Genomic DNA, 14,394 nt, shown 5'->3' on the forward strand with positions numbered 1-14,394 from the left:
AGCAGCTGGATAAAGAGTCCAGTGTGAACTTTGCGAACAGCAGTTTTCACACCTCAAAACAGTGGACTAACTTGTCTGCTTTGCATTTCAAAATAGTTCTATTGCGGTGATCAGGAATTGTATAAGTATGGGCAGGTGTGCACCGTTCTGCTTCGAGTCTGTCGTCATTTCAATGTATAATAAATCACTTTTTAAGTTTATTTTAATTCATTCCAGTAAGTTTAACAGATTGAGTGCAATCAGCTTGTTGTGGCTGATTTTTAATTAATCTAGAGGCAATGTGCAGATTTTTTTCCCCTTGTAACCAATCCATTATATGAAAAGTAGGTACAAATTCCGTAATTTTATTTGGCTGACTATAGCCATACTCGCACTATACACTGATTTTAAGTGCATGTGTAGTCTTAAGCTGTCTTACACTTTCAACAATCTCGAGGGGGAAAAAAGGTCACCTCTAAGCTGTCGATCCCTTGACTCTCATTTCAAGGTCCAAGTGTTTGAAAACCTATGGCATCCAGTGATAATCACACCCGGAGTGCTGCTTGTATGTTACGCTCCTTGGCCATATTATGTAACAGTAGTGAGATCTGCACCCACCCAAACCTCGAGCTCCTCATACAGTGGCTGCTGTCGGCTTTGATTTGCCGTTGCCTCCTCATGTCCATCACTGGCTAATGCACAAAAACAAACGTGAATCTTCATTTGCCATAATCATAGACTTTACTTTTTCATCACATGGATATTGAATGTTCAAGTTGGATCCTTATCTTTATATTTTTGTATTTATTCACACTTGCATGAAGCTGTTTTCATGATAAACTCGACTGCAGAGTGAGTTTGTGGTGATCCTGGCTGGAGGGCAGCAGCAGACAATCCATAGCTCAGTTCTTTATGCTGGAGGTAGCAGGCAGCATTATGCAACTGGCTGTTGTGTAACACGTCTGTATGTTTCTAATGTGATTGTCTCCTCTCAAAGAGATACCAGTCATGGGGTTAAACTTGTTATGGTGTGGCCATAGTTGCCCCTCTGTGGGGCCAACCTCTAGGTCCTCTTCTTGACCCTGATTGGGTCAAGTGACCAGGGAGCCGTGTTGCTTCGCCTGCCTTCTCTTCTCCATCAGCTGCTGTGTGAAAGCTGCTGCTGCCTGTCCCTGTTAAGGCGGACGCCCTCGTAAATGCTTCCAACTCACTCTCTGTCCTTGTTAGCCTGGGTGCTACAGAGAGGACAGATGATTTAGATCAAACCTTTCACGTACATCTGAGGTTCAGAGTGTTAGCTTCAGGGTAGATTTCTGTGAATATTTTTTTTCTCTGTCTTTGCCAAGCGTACTGTAGTTATAGTGTTAGCAAGGCGACATGGGAGACAGGTCCTTTTTTGGTCTAGTTGGATTTTATCTTTATCTTAACGCTCAGGTAGAAGATGTGCTGTTCTCTTGTAAAACTCATCTTTGAACTGCTGCCAGTTCTTCCACTCGGGTCTTGTTCTGTAGTCCTACTTAGAGGCCATTAGGCTCCCTGCTTTTTATAGACGCAGTGTAGGCTGCTTCCCAAGAGATCACAGGATGTTGCCCTACCTGGCTGGCACCCATTTCACTATAACCTACTGTATCTCTAATTCACATTCCCTGGCATATGAAGTCCAGAAGAATTTAGCTTGATTTATGGCATTTTTGTAGAAGTCTTCACTTGAATAAATACATATTAGCTGTTTGTTAGAGTTGTACTTAGGTGGCTACTGTGACACCAAATCCCAGATAACATTTTGATTCATTTCTCAGTTCTAATTTGACTGAAATAAAAATTGGTTGTTTGTACCCATATAAAGAAGGAATTACTACTGCTTTTCTGACCAGACAGGCATAGTGAGACAGAGCCTTAGTCCTTGTCACAAAGCTGCTCTGGCTGAGATGAAACTTGAAATCCACTCAGAGTCAGACACTATGTCACCTCCTTCCCATTTGCTTTCACTTTCCTAGACTTTAGCTCACTAATCCTCTTAACGAGCAACATGTCCAGTCTTAAACAAGTGTTCCTGCTGTAAGCTTGCATTGGGTGTGAGTTGCTTTACGCTACTATATTTTGAAAAACTCAAAGACACAGTATCGGGTATCTGGAGGAGTAGAAATCATATCACTAACTTTGTTTGCAAATCAAGTGTTCTCCTTGTGCTCCTCTCCTGCTGTGTGGCGATAAACCTGAGAAAAAAGGTAGACTTTCTAAACAGATGCCCTTTCATTGAGTTAAAAACCTGAGGTCTTAAAGCTTTCTGGGGTTTGCCGGGAAATGAGTGACGTGTCCTTGGGAGTCTAACAAAAACCTATAAGATCAGCTGAGGTTTTGGCTCCTGCCCCAGAGCACTTCTCGGATCATTATTTATACAGTTCAACACAGTTGACGCTCAGCTGAAGAGTCAACGATTCATGCAGCAGTGTGTTTCAGACCGTGTTGTGTTCCAGCCAGGTGTCAACAAGACAATACACGCCTGTTTTCACTGCTGCCCTGCATGCAGCATATAGCTTAGACATATTGACCTACTTAACCCGCTGATGTGTGTGTTTTTGTGTGCAGCCACTGTTTCGTTGCTGAATTGACAGAATATTGGCACAAAACTGTTCCCTAAAGCGGAACAACTGCCTGACAGCACCCTAGCATTTAGAGATGGTGTCAGAGGAATGTTATTTTTTTCTTTACAGAAGCTTAAAAGCATTGTATAGCATTAAAGTGTGGCTTAACTACTGGGGTGTGTGGGTTTGAGCTTGTGTAACGGCTTTCAGTTTAACAACATTATCATGGCAGTATTTAAATTATGCAATAATTTATCTCATCGCTTTGCACTGAGATGTTTTCTGTTCTCTCTACGAACATTCACACACCTTACTTGGGGATGTAAAGCAAGTAGAACTCGTAAATGTCTCGATGTAACTGTGCCTTGTTCCCTCTGTGGGTTCACTGTTACAGTTGGCAGCTTGTTCCTAAATAGCGGGTAATCCCTGGATGTCAGTTTTTACAGTATCGCTCTCCTCCGTCTCAACAGGAGTGGACATCGAGGCGGCCCGGAAAGAGGAGGAGCGGATCATGCTGAGGGATGCCCGGCAGTGGCTCAACAGCGGCCAGATCCAAGATATCCGACATGCAAAATCAGGAGGAACGGCGCTCCATGTAGCTGCTGCTAAAGGATACGTGGAGGTTTTAAAGTAAGCCCTGGTGTAAAATAGTTTAGGACCAACATATTTATGGTTTGTTGTTACATCAATGCTCTATTGTATGCTATATTATACAAATACTGTGTATAGTAAAGACAGTGGGGATGCCTAGCGCTGTTTTTCTTTGCTAATACCAGACATATCTCCATCACTGCATCTTGTCGTCTTCCGTTCTGACATTGTCTCTGTGGGTTGTTAATACAGTTACACTGCTTGAGGATAGGAACTGCAACCGCCTGTCCATCTGGTCTGGGAAACCAGCCAGGACACGCTGCTGCCATAGATAGCTCTGAGATCTCAGATGTTTAGCGCGACTACCATACATAAGACAGGGATCTAAATGTTTTCCCTGTAATGGCAGATTTATTGGCTGAAATAGGTTGAAAGGCTTTGAAATATGCCAACTTCGTCCAGCTTTGCGATGGGATGACTAAGATTTTCAGATTAAGTCTGTGTATTTTTACAGGGTGGACTCCGCCTCTCATAAATCTGACCCAGGGTTACAATGCTGACGCGCTTATAAAAACCTTGTCCCCGGCAGCACCTTGACAGATTAATTTACAGAATCAAATCCGAGAAGAACATTTCAAATGAAAACTATTTTTGTTTCCCCCTCCCTCCATGCTTTATTGTGCAGGCTTTTAATCCAAGCAGGGTATGATGTAAATATTAAGGACTATGACGGCTGGACTCCTCTACATGCAGCAGCACACTGGGGCAAAGAGGAGGCCTGTAGGATACTGGTGGAGAATCTATGTGACATGGACCTCATTAATAAAATGGTAAGTTAACCAGAACAGTGAGGTATCCTGTCATTAGGTACTGTGCAGTCTTTAACATTTATTTGTCTCCTTCAGGGCCAGACCCCGTTTGATGTAGCAGACGAAGATGTTCTGGGATACTTAGAAGAACTACAAAAGAAACAAAATCTGGTGAGTCGGTGTGACTGCTGATTGAATAAAGTATTGCACTTAAAGTAAAGCTTATTTTTATTGTCTGATTTCATTGCTTGGCCAGGATTCTAAGTGTCTTTCCTTCATTCCAGCTAATGAGCGAGAAGAAAGACGTTAAGAAATCTCCTTTGATTGAAACAACAACCACAGGGGACAACAACCAATCACTGAAACCAATCAAGAGGTAAATGGTTGACAATGAAAAATAATCAGTGGTATATTGAGTTAGTTTTAGGGTTTTATTAACCACCTCTATGGCAAAGTTATCACTAATTAGGTGTCTTTTTGTTTCATTTAGATTTTTTTGTACATTTTGAGGTGTCACATTAAGAAAAGTTAATGAGAGGCCATCCCAAAGTGTCTCAGAGATGACGTGTACCACGCTTCTTAGTTCCACATTATTTAGAACCTTCTGAGTTAAATAATGGAAATTTGGACGTTTTTCAATCGATTCAGATTCGTCCACGTCCGAATTGCGACGCATCGAAGAATCGGAAATCTTCCCCCACCCGTACTCCAGACCACAAGAAACATGGCCAATGCCAAATCAGATTATTGTTTGCTTGACAGAAATTTTCCTCTCGTAGCTGACCAAAGTTTTTGGTTTTTAATTTGTTTTCCTTTTTTCAATGTTCTGTGAAAGTGCCAGTAAAATGGAAACAGGGCTACCAATGCAGTAGTTCTCCACTAATGGAATCAATATTTTCGTGTTGCAGTAAAGAAACACTGCTTCTGGAGCCAGAGAAGAGCGCTCCTCGCATTGAGACCTTAGAACCGGAGAAGGTGGACGAAGAAGAGGAGGGGAAGAAGGACGAATCAAGCTGCTCCAGTGAAGAAGAGGAGGAAGAAGATTCAGAGTCGGAGACAGAAGCAGGTACTGTGTGCGTCCTATTTTAGACTTCACTGTGTGGGATCGCCGAATCATTTCTAAAGCCAAAGCATTTTCTGTTTGACACTTAAACTCACTTATTCAGTAAGCTCTTTGGAATTCCATACATTTCTGTCCGACTTTACCACGTAATGTATAATTACAGGATTTCTGCATGCTTTTCAATAAACAGTTTTATGAGCTACTGTGAAATGCTTAATATAATTTGCCATCATGATCTTGTAAGCTTTATTGATGACACGCAGCTTTTTATTTGAACCCCTCCAGACAAGACCAAGCCTTCGGCGGCGGTTAGCAACAGCACAACGTCCGGCCCGACCAGCATCGCCGTGTCCTCTCCAACTGGCCCCACTAACCAGGTGACGTCCCCCACTTCACCAGTTAAAAAGGTATGGCCTGGTGAACGGCTCCTGTCGACCTGCTCCTCAGGCATAAGCTGCATTTAAAAAACAGACCAATTCACTCAATAGTTTGTTTTTGAAAGGCTTTTGAGGAAGTTAAATGCTACAGTGCAGTCATGATGTAATCAAACGTCTTTAAGTAGGAGCTACCACTCCTCTGTTACATGAAGCTTTTTTGTTGCCCTGTTTGTGTCACATTATGTGCGCAAATCACTAGAATTTACAACCTCTTTGCCAGCTTTCCCCCCTCGAACACAAACCTAAATACACAGAGTTACATAAATTAGTCTCAAGTACATATTCCAGGCCACCAGGCCAACCGTGTTTGTGATTTGCTCTTCATGGTGCAGCTAACAGACGTCATGAGATTTACTACTTCCAACTAATAGTCTGTAACAACAATGGCAACAGGCTGCACAGTGAGGATGATTGGTGGATGATGTTAACAGTTTACTATGAGGCTGTCTGGTTACTAGTAGGCCAGAGTGTCTTGTGCAGTAGACTGAGGTTGTGGTTTGGGAGAAAACCAAGGCTTGTATGGCAGCAATGTCCCACTTTTGATTCTGCTGCCCTCTGCTGGCAAAATATGGCCAAACGTTTAACCAGAGAGAATCAGATGAATGTCTCCGAGGACATATCTTACTCAATATTATCTCATATGTGACCTTGTATGTGACTAATTGAAACAAATTTCAAATGTTTTAATTGCCGACATGCTGGCAAGTAGACGGATACATTTTAATATTAAAAGCCCTGACTCATTTCGTTATGTAAGTCACCACCTGCAGACTTCACTTGTTAGTCTCCTCTGAATGCGTCCTCCTTTTTAGGTTAAATTCTACCCTGCAGTCGACTGTCTGCACCCAGTGGCCACCTATCCAAGGCTTTCTAAATGTTGTTTTTTTTTTTTTGCTTCTTTTCTTGCAATAAACTTCTTGTTCCAAACCTTATTTGAAGCCTAGTGATCACACACCACAATGTCTTCTGTCTAATAAGTGAGCAAATCATTAACGACGTCCAGATCCAAACGTTTGGATCTATCACTTGTTCTAACTGAAAACATGCGAGCTGCAGCCCCCTCAGTTCGGCAGTGAGCACTATGTGGTGTGACTGGGCTTTTAAATACCTGTCCTTGCCCATAAAGTGTGTTTCTTTTGCCGCTACTGCTGCTGCTTCTGTCTTATTCTGGCTTTTTCTCTGTCTCAACCTCTCTGTTATCCTCCCTTCCTCCCTCCCTCCTCTGCATCCTTCTCATCCTGGGCTCTTGTCTTGGTTGGCTTTAGTTTGATTGTATTACTCCTCTCATGCCTGTGCCGGAGCCAGGCTGTCCTGCATTGTGGCGTCAAGGTTTGCGCAAAACTGGCATTTCTCTAGTGCCCAAAAAACCTATGGTGAGGCATTGGTGTGCACCAGAGTTGTTCTCTCATCCCACATGCACCTGTGCACTGAGAAAGTACTAAACACTCCCCTAACCACCCTGGCCTGATCGAGGTGATGTAGGGTTTTTCCACTGGCGTTGGTCGGCCCACTTTATCTCACTATCAACCGCGACCAGCCTGTACCGGTCTCTTCTCATGTCTGCAACACCTAAACTGTGCTGGAGACGAGAAAGAAACAAGTAATAAAGTAGTTAAGCTTTTGATGTTTTAAAACAGGGCTGTCAAACTCATTTGAATCCAGGAGCCACATGTGGTTGAATTTGATCTCAAGTGAGCTGAACCAGTAAAATCACACACAGCGTAATAACCTGTAAATAACCACAACTCTGAATGTTTCCTTTGTTTTAGTGCCAAAAGGTGCATCCTGAAAATGTTCACATTTGAAAGGAATTATCTTTCTACAAAACATCATGAACAACCTGAAATTTCTAAAGAAAAGTTCAATTTCAAAAACATGATGCCTCAGTTTATCATTTACATATTACAACTTTCAGATCAGTGACTACAAAGGAACACATTTGGTCACAGCTATCTGGAACTTAACGATGTAGTATTTTGCTTTATGATAAAAACAACAAAAAGACAAAAGCAACAAAAACAAAACAAAATGTTCTAAAAAAAATGAGACGCAAAGCGACAAAAAATGGACCCAAATGAGACAAAAAAGAACAGGAGGACAAAAATAGACAAGAAACACAAGCGAGACAAAAAGAAAACACACAACGACAAAACAACACACAAAGCTACGGATAAAGCAAAACATAAAATGGCAAAAAAAATTGATTAAACAACACAAACGAGACAAGGAAACACAAAACGACAAACATGAGACAAACGACAAGTCAAACATAAAACTACAAAAACAAGACAAAATGTTGCAAAAACGAGAAACAAAGCAGCAAAAAGAGACAAACGACACAAAACAAAAAAAGACAAAAAATTAGACCAAAGAAGTTACAAAGCGACAAAAAATGGACACAAACGAGACAAACATGTGGCAAAAAAGAACAGAACGACAAAAATAGACAAAAAACACAAGCGAGACAAAAAGGGAACGCCATAGCAACACACAAAACTATGAATAAAGTAAAACGCAAAATGACAAAAACATTACACAAACGACAAAAGTCAGACAAAAAAAGACAACAAACAAAAAACAGGACAAAATATTACAAAAATGAGGCACAAAATGACAAAAGAAGAATGAGCAATATAATATTTTACTGTATGATTAAAACAGCTTGTCATGGTATAAAAATTATTTTCAATTTATAGTTTTGCTGATTTACAATCTGCAGTTAATGTCTTCTCTTTAATTTTTACACTTTGAGGGCCGGTTTTGGCCGCGTTTGACACCCCTGTTTAAGAAGTTTCTATCTGAATCTCTGTGCTGTGAAGCTGTTGCTTTCACATTCAGGTATTCGCCTTAATTTACTGTTTATTCGTCGTTTTCAGGAATCTCAGACGTGTGTTAAGTCACTGCTGATGTAAACCAAACATTTCTTGCTGTTGGTGCTTCACACTAAAAGCTTGTTAATCTTTATTGTGAAGAAATTGTCAGATCGTATGTAGTGTTCCTGGCGTGGTGCGGCGTGAAGAACCACCCACAGTGGAAAAACCCAAGTCGTGATTGAACCTCTCCGTGGCCGACTTCCACTCACCGACCTTACATGGTGTCGCTCTCACTTGTAATCCACAAGCGCACTGCCCTAATCCTCCTTTCACTTCGTGTCCGTGTGGCTTCTGTGTTTTGTTTAGTTGCTTGTCATCTTCTGATCGTTGTTTCAAATGCATATGTGGCCACAGCTTTTTGTGAAAACTATAAAATAAGCCCTTAATGTGTCACAGGTTGAGTGACGCGTTGTTCAGTAGTGGAATCAGAAACAAGTGTATATTTTTTTGCCTCTGAATTTAGTCTGATCCTGCATCTCTCAGCTGGCATGTCGTCCCTTTTAAAATGGCCTTTTTTAGGGTTTTTTCCTAAAAACTAAAAACTTCAGCCCCTGTGGATTAATCCAAACCGTTTTGACCCGATTGATGTTTGTGTTACTTACCAGAACGACTAAAAATCTCATTTAATATCTCCGTGCTTAGAAACGGTTGATTCGTCGTTAACTAAGCTGCCGCGATTTCCGCCTGTTCAGGTCACTCAGCCAGCAGGAAAGGTTTCGGCCAAAGTGGAGGAGGAGAGGAAGGACGAGTCTCCGTCGTCGTGGCGTCTCGGTTTGAGGAAGACGGGCAGCTATGGAGCGCTAGCGGAGATTACAGCCACCAAGGAGGCTCAGAGGGAGAAGGACACTACTGGGGTGATGCGCTCAGCCTCCAGTCCTCGTCTCTCCTCGTCCCTGGACAACAAAGACAAGGAGAAGGTCAGCCATATTTTCTTTTCTTGATATATTTCAGTTATGTTTTATGTCTATCGAACACGGCAGTGCCACCAGGAGGTCCCAAGATGGTCACATAACCAGCAAGTTATCTAATCCTTTCTTCCTGTTTCCTTTTGCAGATATTAGAGAAAGGCCTTGTAGTATACATATACAAAAGTATGAATGGATAGTGTATTTGAGTCTGTGCTTCTTTTATCCATGTAATGAGCTCCTTTTATGGATCTCATTGATTACCTTGCTACAATATATACAGTCACAGAAGAAATGTTCAGACCAGCCTTGTTTTGTTGTACATTTTAATGCCTGGTCCAACTAAAGGTCCATTTGTTTGGACAATTGTAATGATAACAACAAAAAATAACTCATCAGAGTTTTATTTAAGAGCTGATATTGAGACATTCTCCATGGTTTTCTTGATAATAGCCAAAATCACTTAACCCTCCTGCTGTCTTTATTTGAAGGCACAAAAAAATATTGTTTCCTTGTTTAAAAAAAATCCATAAGTTCAACAAAAAGTTCCCCAAATTTCTGAAAATTTGCAAAACCTTCAGGAAGAAAATTCCAATAATTCTTTCAAAGTTTCCCTGAGAAGTTTTGTATAAAAAAATCCCCCAAATTTGGCAAGAAAATTCTTGTAAATATTTTGAAAAAATGAGTAAAAATCTTCCCAAAAAATCCTAAAAATATCTAAAGTGATTACATATGTATCAGTAGAACTTATAATATTTCCTTTAAGAACATTCACGAAACGATCGACCAAAATCCAGCGAATTTCGCCTTTTTTTCCCCACATTTTAAAAAACAGTGCTTTTAGATATTCCATGTTTTCTTTTCTGTCTGTTGTAGTCACGTAATACACACATGAGCTAGTACTTGATTACATAACCATTGTTTTTTGGTGATAAGGGTCATCTAATGCTGTTTCCCATGACTGTATTTGCTTGAAAAGTAAGAAGTCATTGCTTCTATGAACTGCAGTGTTTTTATAAGCAATCCATTAAGACTAAAGGGCCATCATTCATTTTTAACAGCACTTCTAGTTAAAAACTCCTGTAGCAGTGCTTGACAGCTCTTCACAAATGCTCACTAACATGGGCCTGCTTGTTTTGCTGCCTACAGGAAAAAGACAAAGGAACCCGACTTGCCTATGTGGCCCCGACCATCCCCAGGAGATTGGCCAGCACATCAGACATCGACGAGAAGGAAAACAGGTGAAGCCCCGGAGCCGAGCGGCTCTGTGCAAACATGTATTGGCACGAGTGGCTCCTGTTGCCCGCTGCTGTGTTGCAGGCAAAAAGCCCAAATGCACTGCATGGTGTGTGTGGCCCTGAGCAGCTGCCTTTGATAGTTGTAATGTTGTGCAATAATGTTATGATAGATCTTGACAGTTTAATAGAATTCATGAAAATGAAGGGGAGCACATACAGTAGCTTTAGTATTACATGTCAGTATTTGTTACTGGAAGCATAGGGTGCTATTCTAGCTTGTGGTTCCCCAGGGACTCTACCGCTCTGATACGTAGTGGCTCCTACACCCGGCGACGCTGGGATGACGACCTGAAGAACAGTGAAGGAAGCGCCTCCACCAACCGAACCCCCAGCTACCAGCGCAGGTTAGCCTCCACGGCAATACAGACCTCTACCAAACCTCCATCCCTCATCTCGTCATCAGATCTCTGCTCCATCTGATCTGATGTGTTGATCCATTACCTGGTTGACTTGCATAGCTTTGGAGCTAAACTATTATGTAGTCATGATTGATAGTTGTTGTATCAGTCATCTGCATTTTGCTTGTAACGATGTCATCAGAGATGTGTACGTACATGCTTTCATTTGCAGCAGCTACTGAGAAAGCCATGCAAATCAGCCCAACGCCTCTTTCTATCACTGCCACGGAGTCTGTTGCATGACTGTACCTGTCCTGTCAGGTTGCTGTGCCCCTGAATTTGCATCGCATTACTCGGATGTTTTAACGAGCCGAGACGCTGAGATAAATCACATTCCCAGGGTTGTTGATGGCACAGAACCTAGACATGGACTTATGCTGCATTCATATCGTATGGGAGAGAACTTGGCTATGATCCAGCTGATGAAATCACCCCAGTTTTCAGCTTGTAAAAGCTACTTGGGAACTTGTCATTTCTTGTAATTTTCCAGGTTTCTGACTTTTGATTTCAACAATCCTTGAATCTAGTGAGGAAATTTTACTCCTTCTCACAATGAAATCAGTTAAACATTACTGAACTCCTGAGCTTCCCACGAGTTCTGCTTTCGGTTGTCTAGCTGCTCCCGTACGACATGAATGCACCATTAGTGTGTCAAAGCTTAATAGTCTTGAATATGTATGTTTCCTGTACTTTATATATGTGTGTGTGCGCCTCCACCGCTAACATGCCTCTCTCGCCCACCTGCCTGCCAACACGCTAGCACGTCCCATACGCTAGCAATAGGGCGGAGCGGCAGCACGCGGGACGTGCCAGCCAAGTCTTCGTCAACCTCCAGCTTGGACCCTAACACCTGTAATACTAAACCCTGGCAGCCACCCGCCTCCCACTACCAGTCTTACAGCATTTACCGCAGGTACACCAGCCTCACCGGGGCACCGTCGTCTCCACACCCACCTGTCCTTTCTGACTGCATCTCTGCTCTGCTGGAGTGGCCACCATGTACTCATCGGTTATGTGTAATGTCCAAATGAGTTCATTCTGCTGGATGACGTGGTTAAGATTTGGCTTAGCGGTTTCTCCAATTGCTCTTGACAAAGTTTAAATTAATTTTAGCAGGAAAATAGAACAACTTGTCATGCTGTTTCACTGATTTTGAACAGAAGAAGTAGTGCACTATCAAATAATTAAAGAGTTTTCAGCTATTAGATTGATTGCCAAGTATTTTGATGATCGCTTAATCCTCCCGTGTTCCTCATTTACGGGCACTAAAAAATCCCCCAAATTTGACAAGAAAGTTCTTGTAAATACTTTCAGAAAATTAGTAAAAATCTTCCAAAAAAAAAATCCTAAAAATATCTAAAATGTTTAGATATTTATTATCAATAAAACTTCTAATATTCTCTTAAGAACATTCACAAAAAAATCAACCAAAATCCAGCGAATTTCACTGGATTTTGGTTGATTTTTTTTGTGTGTGTGTGTGTGTGTGTGTGAATGTTCTTAAGAAACACTTTTAACATTTTTTTTTCCACCAAAAAATGTTGAAAAATCTCCCAAAAATGTAAAATGTGGACATCAGAAGTTTCACTGTGAAAATGTATTTTTTTTTCTAAATTTTCAAACTTTAAAATGGGTAAATTTTGACCTGCAGGATGACAAGAGGGTTAATTGAGGATTTAAGTTATTTTTCTAAGAAAAAATGACAAAAAAATTCCCTGATACCAAACTTCTGAGATGTAGTGAAAACTGAACATTAGTGGACGTGATGATGGGGTTTGATCAACGCATACCGCTATTTTCCTGCCCTTTTTAACATTTAATACCAAGCAAATAATTGATCAATTGAGAAAACAATCTTCAGTTGCAGCCCTATTCATGAGCCTACGACACAAATAATGTCCTCTTGTAATACTTTAATTGTATGTAAAAGTGTGTTCAGTTTAGTTTTAAAAGAATCGATAATGGGATTTCCCCATTTAATTAATCAAAGCTATTAAAACTAACGTAACTTCTGTTTCTGTAGTAACCTCGGACTTTGTGGGATGATTTATTAGTTTTGTGTGTTCTCCCTCAATTATATCAGCTTCCAGTGCATTCTAGCACAGTTAATGCACTAAAACTGTGTGATATAATAAACTGTCTTAATGTAAAAAGACAGCAAAAATATTTCACCGGAATTAGATTCATCAATCCTAATTAAGACGGTTCAAGATTTCTGCCACAGTATCGAACAAAATAATTGCCATTAGCTGCAGTCACTCAGCCCTGCTTGCATGTAGCTCTCTTTTAATAGTGGCTCCTTTATTCTACAGCGGCTCTTTTGGCAGAAGACACGAGGACTTGAGCTCCTCGACCACCTCCTCCTCCATGACCACCACCACCTCCTCATCTGTTACCTCGCCCACAGGCCATCGCGGCCTGCTCTCCAGCCTGGGCTCCTCCTCCACTCGCACTGGCTCCACCAGTCTCACCAGCAGGTACAGGATTCACACCTGGGACAGAAAAATTAGTCTCATTTTCAGTAGTGTGTGTTTATTGAATCTGTCCTTTAAGCTACGTTTACTTTGTTCAACCAGATCCAGTGATGCATGCCGACAGGCCCATAGCTGTGTCTGCATAACGTGTTTTTAAAGTATCACATTGGACAGAAAAAAGTTCATGTAAACCGAGAATAGAATTTTGAAAATGCCCCCAGTTCAACCAAAAATGTTTTCATCCTCGCTAAAGGTGGTTTTAAGCTTTTATGAAAAGAATTAGAGAGAATTTCAAAGGCGATAGGATTGTAAAAAAGTATTCTAATGCAGAGAATATTCACATAACTGATCAACACTACACAGTCTAGTTTATTTACTCAACAGTTATTGAAAACAAGCCTCATTTTTTAAAATTTATTTTCTGAAGTAAAGTTTTAAAGTAAAACAAATATATTGTGCAGCCCATAGTGAAGCACTCTGCTGTGTAATCTGCGTAAAACAATTGTATATTTAGCTAACAGATTATTAATTCTGTAACAAAATCTAAACGTGATCATCTTGCAGGAAATAAAATGGAGAGGAATTTGCCCTAGAAGTGCATCAATGTATATTTGGATGTAGGAATAAATCCAGTATGACTGCCATATCGTATATATAGTTCAGCGGTATAAAAGGAGTCGAAATGGAATCTGTCCAGCTAAGTTTCTCTGTGAAACGTTGGCGTATAAACAGGTACTGGTCAGAGGAAAGTGCAGAGAGGGAAAAGGAGAAGGAGAAAGAGTCTGCTGCGGTCATCCCCACTATAAACACTGGCTCTACCACGACCACGACATCCACCACTACGACCAGCGCCATATCTACCACTACCACCACTACCACTGGCACCGTCACTGGCTCTGAAAGACGCAGGTAACGCAAACACACGTCTGTTTAACCACGCAACATAGAAAGGAATGTCCTTTCATGACTGATAGTGTCAGTT

General features: G+C 41.1%; 1 protein-coding gene across 5 annotated transcripts in view; it reads left to right on the forward strand.

The window, feature by feature from the left end:
• ppp1r12a (protein phosphatase 1, regulatory subunit 12A) overlaps nt 1-14,394 on the forward strand; it is a 59,331-nt gene that overhangs the window by 27,121 nt on the left and 17,816 nt on the right. For 2 of the 5 annotated variants that reach the window (XM_022201745.2, XM_022201749.2), the window contains exons 4-15: nt 3,035-3,194; nt 3,841-3,985; nt 4,061-4,135; nt 4,249-4,340; nt 4,873-5,030; nt 5,313-5,434; nt 9,030-9,254; nt 10,392-10,483; nt 10,771-10,884; nt 11,699-11,851; nt 13,251-13,415; nt 14,145-14,321. In XM_022201745.2, the coding sequence (XP_022057437.1) occupies nt 3,035-3,194; nt 3,841-3,985; nt 4,061-4,135; nt 4,249-4,340; nt 4,873-5,030; nt 5,313-5,434; nt 9,030-9,254; nt 10,392-10,483; nt 10,771-10,884; nt 11,699-11,851; nt 13,251-13,415; nt 14,145-14,321 (1,678 nt within the window). The remainder of the gene's footprint in view (nt 1-3,034; nt 3,195-3,840; nt 3,986-4,060; nt 4,136-4,248; nt 4,341-4,872; nt 5,031-5,312; nt 5,435-9,029; nt 9,255-10,391; nt 10,484-10,770; nt 10,885-11,698; nt 11,852-13,250; nt 13,416-14,144; nt 14,322-14,394) is intronic. The other 3 variants (XM_022201750.2, XM_022201752.2, XM_022201746.2) reach the window with 2 other exon arrangements.

This window comes from Acanthochromis polyacanthus, chromosome 1, assembly GCF_021347895.1.
Source record: "Acanthochromis polyacanthus isolate Apoly-LR-REF ecotype Palm Island chromosome 1, KAUST_Apoly_ChrSc, whole genome shotgun sequence".
In the NCBI taxonomy this organism is placed as follows: Eukaryota; Metazoa; Chordata; class Actinopteri; family Pomacentridae; genus Acanthochromis; species Acanthochromis polyacanthus.